At 43.7% G+C, this 11,001-nt stretch overlaps 1 protein-coding gene across 1 annotated transcript; it reads left to right on the top strand.

Annotated features, from left to right (window-relative positions):
- The first annotated feature begins 220 nt into the window (after positions 1–220).
- HSP90AA1 (heat shock protein 90 alpha family class A member 1) lies at positions 221–7,953 on the top strand. The gene is made up of 11 exons (XM_030452390.1): positions 221–389; positions 1,969–2,127; positions 2,223–2,589; positions 3,095–3,228; positions 3,684–3,992; positions 4,608–4,773; positions 5,009–5,199; positions 5,329–5,476; positions 6,075–6,343; positions 6,672–7,005; positions 7,206–7,953. The coding sequence occupies exons 2-11, from the start codon at positions 1,969–1,971 to the stop codon at positions 7,313–7,315; spliced, it is 2,187 nt and encodes a 728-aa protein (XP_030308250.1). The 5' UTR covers positions 221–389; the 3' UTR covers positions 7,316–7,953.
- Positions 7,954–11,001: the final 3,048 nt, after the last annotated feature.

Below are 11,001 nucleotides of genomic sequence, written 5' to 3'. Positions count from 1 at the left end.
CACGCGGCGCCTCCTTCAGCGCGCTCCTTCAGCCGCCACTGGCGCATGCGCAGAAAGCCCCTCCCCCGCCCCCCATCCCCCTCTGTTCCGGCCAGGAGCGGGCTCTGAAGGGCACCGCCCACGGGCGGATACTATTGGCTGGGACAGGCTTGGCCCCGCCCCTTACCCGCGCGGGCGGGAGTCCCCGCCTCTCCCCCCCGCCCCCTCCCCCTGGCGCCCCCTCCCCATGGCTGTCAGTGAAGGTTCCCGATGGTTCTGGAAGGAGGCGGCGCCGGGAGTATATAAACCCAGCGAGCGGCGGGGAGCGCGCAGTAGTGGAGGCAGAGCGCTGCGGCATTACCGTGTCTACAGTTTCAGTGAGGAGTCAGGCAGCCCTTTCCTCTGCAAAGGTGAGTGGTGGGGGCTGGTTAAGCCCAAAGGATGGACCTTTGGAGACAGTGTTTTCCTTTACAGACCGGGGGGGTGGGGGACGCCTCCGGGGAGTTTTGGGGGTACGGGGAGGGGGCTATGGAGGGTGAGGCGGGGGGAAATCAGGAAGCCGCGTGGTTGAGGACGTGCATTCTAGGTTTGGTTTTTTTTAACTCGTTATTCAAGGTGAAGTTTCGGAGGATGTACTAGATGCAGAGGTAAAAAGGGGTAGCTCAGATTCTAAAGATTACGTGTATAGTTTATTTCCGTATAACTGCAAAGAAAGATGGTGGACAGTGGAAGCAGGGGCACCTTCTCGGGGAGAGATGCGGTAATACAGGCGGGGGAAGGAGAGAGGCAGGCGGGCGTGGGAAAGAGTGGGGAGAGCTGTTTGTTAACGTGAGGTGTAGTTATAAGAGTGCGTTCTGCCCGGAGGGGCTCGGCTCAGCTAAAGTGCGGAGGGGTCAGTATGGGAGCGGGAAGGAAGGACGCTGAGGGAGGTTTCCTCTTAATGAATGGGCGCTCGGCCATGAGCGCAAGATGGAGGGGGCGGCAGGCGGTGGTGAGGGGGGGAAGGAGGCCAAGGCGAGCGGAAGAAGGAAGGGAGCTGTACGGCAATGCGCCCTTCTCCCGGGGCTGGGGGGTGGGAGGGAGCTGCGGGGGGAGGGAGGGCGGGCGGGGGTGGGGGGAAGGCTCTGGCAGTTTCTAGAACTTTTCAGCGTTCCGCCCGCGGCCTGCAGGGGGCGCTGCGCAGAGGCTGCAGCCACCCGCGCGATCCTTCGCGTGGCGCCGCGAGGGGTGGATCAGAGGCGCGGGTGCGGAGGGGCACGGCAGGGGCTGATCCCGCAGCGGAATCGGCGGTGTCGGTAACGGCAGCAGCACTGCGGTCGGTTTTAAACCATATTGAAGCGGTTGAAGTAGGGTCGTGGTTGAGGTGGTTTAATTTCTGGAGTTAAATCCGTTATTTTAGAGGTTAAACCGCCCGGAAGGTTACCTTAGGCAGCAGATGAAGTTGGGATCTCTGTGTAGGACACAATAGCGAGTTCGATTGGACCGTGTGGGTGTGGAAGTCGGAGTTGTGGTTAGTGGCTGCGTCTGAAGTTAGCATTTGTTCTAATGCCGGGCGTGTGAGTGTTGCAAAGGGATTTTAGTGTGAGAATCGACTAGAGGAATGCAACCGAACTTTACAGTCCCGGGCCAAGTTCTCGGTTGCGTTTTTGTTCTCTGCAATGTGTAGTTGGTCTGTGATCGAGGACTCGTACAGCAGTTTGTAGACCGATGGGAGAGGAAGAGTTCCATTATCCTAAGGGGTGTGAACTAAAGCGAACGTGACGCAAGTCTGTAGTTAGTCTCGTATCTTGTTAACGTATTTCTCAAAATTCCCTAGTTGCTACGGGTAGGAAATAAGATCTGGGTTTCATTACTCTTTGTGTGCTCTTCTGGTACCCTATTTATATATGTAGTTCATAAAGTCTGTTACAGCGCCGTTGTCACTGTCTGTGGAACGGTGACTGTGCCACAGCGCTTCGGGTGGGATTTCAGTTTTCTCTGTCTCTACAGATGCCGGAAGCTGTGCAAACTCAGGACCAACCAATGGAGGAGGAGGTGGAGACCTTTGCCTTCCAGGCTGAGATTGCTCAGTTGATGTCTCTGATCATCAACACTTTCTACTCCAATAAGGAAATCTTTCTGAGGGAGCTGATCTCTAATTCATCTGATGTAAGTAGCATAACTTCAGTTTGTCTCTGTAGGTCTACCGAAATTTTGATTAATAGTTACGGAATGCTTAAACTTGCCTGCTCGCTCTCTTACAGGCCCTGGACAAAATAAGATATGAGAGCTTGACGGACCCAAGCAAGCTGGATTCTGGAAAAGATCTGAAAATTAACCTGCTTCCAAACAAGCATGATCGCACTCTGACCATTGTGGACACCGGCATAGGGATGACCAAAGCAGATCTGGTTAACAACCTTGGTACTATTGCCAAGTCTGGTACCAAGGCTTTCATGGAAGCACTGCAGGCAGGGGCTGATATATCCATGATTGGCCAGTTCGGTGTTGGTTTCTACTCTGCCTACCTGGTTGCAGAAAAAGTGACAGTGATCACTAAGCACAATGATGATGAGCAGTATGCTTGGGAGTCATCAGCTGGAGGATCTTTCACTGTCAGGCTTGATAATGGTGAGTAGTAGGTGTTGTTGCTTGTGTGGTTTATGAAGTGTATAAAGCTTTCAAATAACCTGCTTTGCACATAGGAAAAGACAAAACAACAGAGAATGGGTAGAGGTAGTTGTGTTAGGTTGACCACAGCCATGGTTGTGGCCATGCCAGTCACTGCAGCTTTTCATACGTGGTGTAAGGTAAAGCCTAAGACAAACAGTGCATAATAGGGACAGATTTCAAAGCTTACCCATGGAAATAACTGTAGAGTCTGACAAACTCTGTATGGAGGAAGTTGAAACCTGATCAGTGAACAGACTATCAGTGAAAAATTAAGCATTTATTTAAAATAAATGCAGGTAACAGCAAACTTAAGAGTTTCTTTAAAGATGTTTCTGTATGCAGAAGTTGAAGTTCTCTCAGTGTGAAGAAACCATTGAGTGATGTTTTTAAGGAAGCCGTATTTTAGAACTTGTTAAAGTCTAGTCTGTTCCTGCAGTAGTAAAATGTGTAAATTCCATTCTAGGTGAACCCTTGGGCCGTGGAACAAAAGTCATTCTGCATCTTAAAGAAGATCAAACTGAATACCTGGAAGAAAGACGAATCAAGGAAATTGTGAAGAAGCATTCTCAGTTCATTGGCTACCCTATTACACTCTTTGTATGTATTATGCTTGAAAAACTAAATAATACACTATTGCCACCGTGAAACTAGTGAATTAGTAGTACCTAAAAAGTAATTCATGCCTTTTTTTTTTTTAATAAAAGTGGTTACCAATGTTACATAGCTACAGCTTTTCTGAAATGCAGTTCGTTGATCAGAATGTTGTTTTACAGAACTAAACACTTGCCTTACCAAGCTAACAGTATCACAGTCTACGAACAATAGACAAACTGTCTCTTGATGTGGTGTTAATAGAAAGTGTAATAAAACCAGAAGACTTGAACTAGCACATGAGCACATGGAAACAAAATGCTGCTCATACCTCAGCAAAGAATTCAAGTCTTTGAGCCTGGGAGGAAAACCTAAAAACATTTCAATGTATTTTATAACTTCATGAGACTGCAAGGGATGTGTTAAAGCCGTTTGTTCAACTTCGGAATTTGTTTCTTCAGGTGGAGAAGGAACGTGATAAGGAGGTGAGTGATGATGAGGCTGAGGAAAAGGAAGAAGAAAAAGAAGATAAGGATGAAAAGACAGAAGATAAGCCAGAGATTGAGGATGTTGGTTCTGATGAAGAAGAAGAAAAGAAGGATGGAGACAAGAAGAAGAAGAAGAAGATTAAGGAGAAGTACATTGATGAGGAAGAGCTCAACAAGACCAAGCCCATTTGGACCAGGAATCCAGATGACATAACCAATGAGGAATATGGTGAATTCTACAAGAGTCTGACAAATGACTGGGAAGACCACCTGGCTGTCAAAGTAAGTCCTTCCTCAGGCACAGTTACACTTTGCAGTAGGTAGAGCTGGAAGCTTGCTAACTATGCTACTGAGCTCTGATACATCGCATCAGATTGTAGTTCTGCCAAGTTGTTCAGTGTTTGGACTGATAGCTGCTACAGACATGTAGAGTAAGGGTGACATTTTGGGCTGCAGTTGTTTGACTGTATTAAAGTTACAGTTACTGTGAGGAACTGCAGGTACCCTCACAGTAGAGCAGTTCTTCAATTGGAGTCTCAAAAAAAATTAGATAAACATAAGTTGTTCAGATTTGTACCTTTGTTTTGGGACTGTCTTGTAGCTAAAGCAGGTGAGATGCAGTGGTTTGAGTTTCTGTAGCGGGGAGTGCTCTAGAGGCGTATGTGCTTTATAGAGCTCATTAGAAAATGCAGGGAGCTGGAATATGTCTTGGAAATAGGATTGCTTGCCTGGTGATGACAGAACTCAAGTTATAAGTGCTTGTTCCTGGCCATTACATTGTTTTCTGTGCTGCTTCTGATATTAAGTGGTTCTGGTTTGCCTTCGCATGTAGAGGGATGTTAGTTAATTAGTGAGAGACCTGCAAACTGACTACTGTTACTGCCTTGTTTTCTCCAGCATTTCTCTGTGGAAGGGCAGCTGGAATTCAGGGCTCTCCTGTTTGTCCCACGGCGTGCTCCCTTCGATCTGTTTGAAAACAGGAGGAAGAAGAACAACATCAAGCTGTATGTGCGCAGAGTTTTCATTATGGACAACTGTGAGGAACTGATCCCTGAGTACCTGAGTAAGTACATTTTCCATGAAACTGCTATCAAATTTTGTAATTCCTCTTTAGAAATCTGAGAGGAGGCAAACAAGCTTATTACTTGCCTTGGCATGTGATAAAACTGGCCAGTTTTATGTGCTTTAGAATTTGTAGAAACCCATTCATAACTCTGAAAAGGCAAAGCTGCTTAGGTGATGGACTGGTAATCTTGTCTAAGGCCTGTAAAACTTAATTCTTGATAAATCTCTTCCAGATTTCATGAGAGGTGTGGTAGACTCTGAGGATTTACCCCTGAACATTTCTCGTGAAATGCTGCAGCAAAGCAAGATCCTGAAAGTGATCCGGAAGAACTTGGTGAAGAAGTGCCTGGAACTTTTCACTGAGTTGGCTGAAGACAAGGAAAACTACAAGAAGTTCTATGAGCAGTTTTCCAAGAACATCAAGGTTTGTCATCTTTGCGTGCCTAATGTCAACAGCAGAAGCTAGAGCTTACTCCTATGCCTGAAACACTGAAAAAACAACTGTTGAGTACTTGTAAAGGAATCACTAAGTATTTTTCTTTTGCTTTTGTAGCTTGGCATCCATGAAGACTCCCAGAACCGTAAGAAGCTCTCAGAACTGCTGAGGTACTACACATCTGCATCTGGTGATGAAATGGTTTCTCTGAAGGACTACTGCACTCGGATGAAGGACAACCAGAAGCATGTCTACTATATCACTGGTGAGTTGGTAACACAGACAGATTGTAAATCCAGGTATATAGGAATATCTTTTGTTAGGGGTTACAAAGTTGAAAATAACCATGGAAGTCATCTTGGTGAACTTGGATGTCTTAATGGAACTGTTGTGGAGATGTGCATGTCATACTTGTAGTTACAAGTTACTATTCCCTAATGAAAAGCTATGTCCATGAGGAGAGCAGAATAAGGTAGAGATTATTGTACCTAACAAACAGTGCCCCTTGTGTAGCTAGGTTAGCCACCAGTTGTGTATCAGGTATACAAAGGCTTTATTTAAAAGGTGTAAATGCTTAACGGTGCTGAGATCCCTTCTTTAACAAAAAGGGGAAACATGTCTTACATGGCATTAGAGGAAATGTAAACTTAGTTTAAAACCAGTGAAGCATTAGGAGTTGCAGTGTAAGTTTGGAAGACTTGCTTTGCTTTAGGCCAGCAGTAGGTTGTCTCACTTGCTCTGTGCCCCTTTAAGGATATTCTGCATCACTAGCTAATGCATTGTCTCTTCATAAAATACATTAAAATGGTGCTGTGCTATGGTTTTGAGGCTCGAACCACAACTGTGATCCTTGTTTCTTGTAGGTGAAACAAAAGATCAGGTGGCTAACTCTGCTTTTGTGGAGCGTCTTCGCAAACATGGCCTGGAAGTGATCTACATGATTGAGCCTATTGATGAGTACTGTGTGCAGCAGCTGAAGGAATTTGAAGGCAAGACCTTGGTTTCTGTAACAAAAGAGGGTTTGGAGCTTCCAGAAGATGAGGAAGAGAAGAAGAAACAGGAGGAGAAGAAAGCCAAGTTTGAAAATCTGTGCAAAATCATGAAAGATATCCTTGAGAAGAAAGTAGAAAAGGTAATTGGGAGTACTGTCTTTTAGTATAATGAGTTTAATGATCCAAAATCAACTGGATGCAGAGGAGGCTCAGATCACTTACGTTAGGGATGGTCTGTGCAAGATAAAGCTTTTATAGATACCAGGTGTCAGTTTCTTTCAGTGTGAAGAGAGGTGCTTCTCTCTGTCTAGTTGGTATTACAAATTCTTAAGCCCTATTTCATGAGTCTTAAAATTTTCCACAACATGGAAGCAGCTTTTCAAAGTTAAACCTTGGTTAAATTGGTAAGGGTGGTAAATAAAACATAAATGTTAGAAAGTTAAACTTTGCTTTTCATTAATTCTTTAGGTGGTTGTCTCCAATCGTCTGGTTACTTCCCCATGCTGTATTGTAACAAGTACCTATGGCTGGACTGCCAATATGGAGAGGATCATGAAAGCACAGGCACTGAGAGACAACTCCACAATGGGATACATGGCAGCAAAGAAACACCTGGAGATTAATCCTGATCATTCCATCATCGAAACACTGAGGCAGAAAGCAGAGGCTGATAAGAATGACAAGTCTGTGAAGGATCTTGTCATCTTGCTGTATGAGACAGCACTCCTGTCCTCTGGCTTCAGTTTAGAAGATCCTCAAACACATGCCAACCGCATCTATAGAATGATCAAACTTGGCTTGGGTAAGTATGAAGTTCTCTCTGTATTAAACTCAGTGTGTTGACATGTCCATGCAGGCTGCTGAGTGTCTGGAGATGACTGACCTTGGTGTTTCTTTGTACTGCTGGGAAAGGGGAAAACTCAGATCAGCTTCAAGTGTTAACAGGAGAATCAAGCTTGGAGTTGTCATCTGGTGTTAATGGTTGTTGTGTTTCTTAAACAGGCATTGATGAAGATGATACTGCTGCAGAAGAAGCTAGTCCAGCAGTTACTGAGGAGATGCCACCTCTTGAAGGAGATGATGACACATCACGCATGGAAGAGGTGGATTAAAACAGTTTACAGGAACTCATGAATGTTTCCTTGGCTAATATGAATAAGTTATATTTTGTATATTATGAATGTTACCTGCCAAAAAAAAAATCTTTGACACTTTGTCTGCATTCCCTCTTTATATTTATTTTCAAAGATGTTATACCTTTATTTTTGTTACATTGCTTTTTCAGCTGATGTGAGATACAAATGCCATTGAGGGAATATTTTCTTTAACACTGTACAACCCTAAACAGGCAAGTAAGGAGTAGTTATTTCTGTCTGTATTAGCTGGTTGCAGGTGGCAGGGCTTTTGACTTATTCTTAATTGCCAGAAATGTGGAAAGAAGTAAATAAGATGGTATAACATCAGGAGGTTCCAAGTTTGTTTAGAGTTCTACAGCTCTTCCGTTCTAAATATATCAAACATGCAGTACCTAGTAACTAGGTATCTAGAAGAGCTGAAACACCTGGGGAAGCTTTAACCCTTTTGCTCCTAACAAGGTCTTGATGTTAAAAGTTGTTTTTTATACTGTTTAAGGATTCTGGATTGCACTCTACCATAGAATAGAATCCACTGTAAATCTCTATTGTGACTTATGCAACTCTGCATGTACAGTTCAAACCTAGAACTGTAAGAATAAAAGTGTTAAGAATGAGTGGTGTCACTGACTTGTCTGTTACAATTCCATGCTTTGGATCTCTCAGTAGGAGCTGCTGAATGTTCTGTTATCAAAGCTGTGCTCCCAAAGCAGCAAGCCTGGTAACTGAGGAGTTGTGCATGTGCAGTTATGTAGTGAGTACCACATCACCATACTGGCTTTAAAGAAACTGCAAGTTGTTAAAAGCAAACTCCAGCAAGCTGCCCCTGCCTGCCAAGCACTTCCCTGCAGATCAGAATTCTTCATTGACTTAACAACAACATTATAATTGGCATTAACAATCTTGATTCAAATAAATTCCACTTTGGGAGGAGGTGGAGGGGCAAGTTCCTGAGCATCATCTTGCCCTTTTTTCTGATGTGTAGTAGTTACCTGTTTCATAATCTGTATTTGACCATTTTCCCAATGTAAAACAATTCCCTTATGCCAAAAGTGCTTTTTAGGTTTTGTTAAATAATGATGAAAAGGGTTCTGATTGCAGCAGTCTCTTGTCGGGAACCTAATGAAAAAGTGAAATTCAGAAGTTCTGGGTTGCCGAGGACTCCAGGGCTGGTCAGCTGCTGTTAAACTCGCACAGCCCAGCTGCTGTGCTGAAGCTCAGAGCCCACAGGTACAAATGTGATGCTGTATTTGGATAAGGAGAGACAGCAGCTGCACAAGAAACACATCACTTTAATCCATGGTTCAGACTCCTAAGTTGACAAAGTGCTCCCTCAGTTCCAGGCAGTTGGCTCTGTCACTTGTCCCAGAGTTTGTCAAAGGCTGTTGCAGCTCCTGGTGTACAGAGGAATTACCTTGGCAACTACCTAGGAAGTATCTCAAAGTTCAAGTCATGGGATATTTATCATCTACTCCTAGCACTGTGTTGATACAAGAAGTGTCCCAAAGAAAGCCTGAGAATTTAAGATAGCTGAGGAGCTTGGGGTTTGTTAGTGAAAAGGTCTGGGAAGGTGGGCATTGACAGGACAAGGAAATAATTCCCTAGGGATTTAGGCAAAAGGCATTCTTCCTGCGTTTGTGGTCTGGGTGAGATCTAAAGACTGCAGTGTGGCCTCAGGCAGTGGTGCTGTTCATGTCATTCATAGCATGATTAGAACAGGGTATATTATACAGGGGTGAGCACTGTTGCTATAGTAACAAGTATGACATCAAAAGAAATGCAATCTTCCAACTTGCAAGAGGAGCTGCAGAGTTAAAAAATGTGTGTGCTTTGTAAGTGACCTGCAGAGTGGTGCATGGATGAAGAAGCAATGATCAGAAGGTAAAACGCTTCCATCTTGGTGATGCTTATACGTGGGGAACTATGAGAAGGACAGTTTTCAACCAGACAGAAGTAGTTTCTCCAAAACCTCACTGGCAAAGAAATTGAGTTGGGTAATATTGTGCCAGAAATTCCAAGCTGATTAGTTTTAAGAGATCTAAGTATCTGTTTACAAGACATTGTATAATTGTACAAATCATGAAAACACCTTAATTTGTTTGAGATTAAAACTGACAAAAGGTGGTGATGACAGACTGCTTCAGCTGGTTAGTGAAGCAGTCTTCAAGTCTTTAACTCATCTGTTGAAAACCAACTTAGCTGTTGGAGGGGAACTCAGGTACCACTCCAGCTTCTCCCAGATTTCTTCATGAGAATGTGTTGGTGTTTTGAGTCACTCCCAGTGCTACACTCTGGTCAGATTAAAGGCTCTGTCCAAAGGGCACAAAACCAGTGGGTTTGATTTGGCACAGAGTGCAGCATTTCCCCTTGATAGGCAGCTTTTAGCTGAAATACATTTCAGGCAGTAAGGACACTGTTACAGCTTGCTTGCAGAGCTACTTGTATCAATTCACAGTCTTTTTCTTTCACATTCCCTGCTTTTGTAACAGTAGATGAAAGTATTGCAGGGCGCCGGAGAGAAGTTAGGAGAAGCTGTGTGTCCTAGTATCAGCTTCACTTCTTTTTGGGGCTGTTTCACCACCCTGGGATGAGGCTGGTGCTACAGTACTGCTTGGGGCTTACCAGGTCAATTCTGCAAAGCAGAAATGCGTAACAAGGTTTGAGTATTGATATTAAGATATTTTTCTCCTCTTTGAGCTGCAGAACAGAGCCAACTAGTCTGAACTGAGGAATTGCAATAAACCTGGTACAGCTTTGTGTTGGGCTTTCTTCTTGCTTCCTGGCTTACCAGCTTGTGCTGCTGAAAATGAGAGGCTTCATTAAAGTTCATCAGGACATTTTCCTGTTGATAAGTCTGTGGAGTCACGCTGCAGTTAAGGCACTGAGATACTGGTCTCAGCAGTACTTGATTCTCCTGCCTTCTCTGGAAGGAAACTTTTCTACGTATTTTGAGGTTTTGAACCTTAGGAGATAAAAGTGCTGATGCTGCTCAACTGAAAGGCTCCCACTGTTGGTGTGCTGTACAGTCTTAAGTTTTGAAAAGCAGCAGAGAATTAAATATGGCATTCATTGTGCTAGAAACTGCAATGATCAATTGAACTTGATGGATTCCCAAATGTAGCAAGGAAAGGAGCAGAAAAATTACACAAGTACAAGTTCTGTGCTGTGCTGTACAAAGGGGAGATGGATTAATTTTTTAAATAAAAATGTCTCTGTAAGGGGCACATACACAGTTATTACAACATTCATAGCCAATGATACATCTTAAAGAGTTTTTTCAGGTTTTTTGCATGCATTTACAGCCTTCTATGAAATGTGCATTTATTCATATTGTATTCAGAAGTGTTAATTCAATGACAGAAGCTTTTGCAGATAATTTCAGATGGTTTTCTGCCTGTGCTTAGGTTAAACTTCTCTCCATTGGGATTTGCTTAATAGCGAGGGCACCCTAAAGAAAAAGTGACCTGAATTTCTGGTCACTTTGTATGTTTCTGACACTTCACTGTGTAGTGACCTGGTTTAAACGCTTTTTATCTATAATGAAGCAAATCTTACTTAGGTAAAATATGAGTAGGTAATACTGGACAATGAAAAGTGCTTTCAGGCAAAGATACAGTTTTGTGCTAGCAAAGTGTATAAAGCATGGTATTTTTAAAAACTAAGGC

The sequence above is a fragment of the Calypte anna genome, chromosome 5A (assembly GCF_003957555.1).
Source record: "Calypte anna isolate BGI_N300 chromosome 5A, bCalAnn1_v1.p, whole genome shotgun sequence".
NCBI lineage: Eukaryota > Metazoa > Chordata > Aves > Apodiformes > Trochilidae > Calypte > Calypte anna.
Note: the sequence above shows the minus strand (reverse complement) of the source record. Positions and strands in the feature narration are given on the sequence as shown.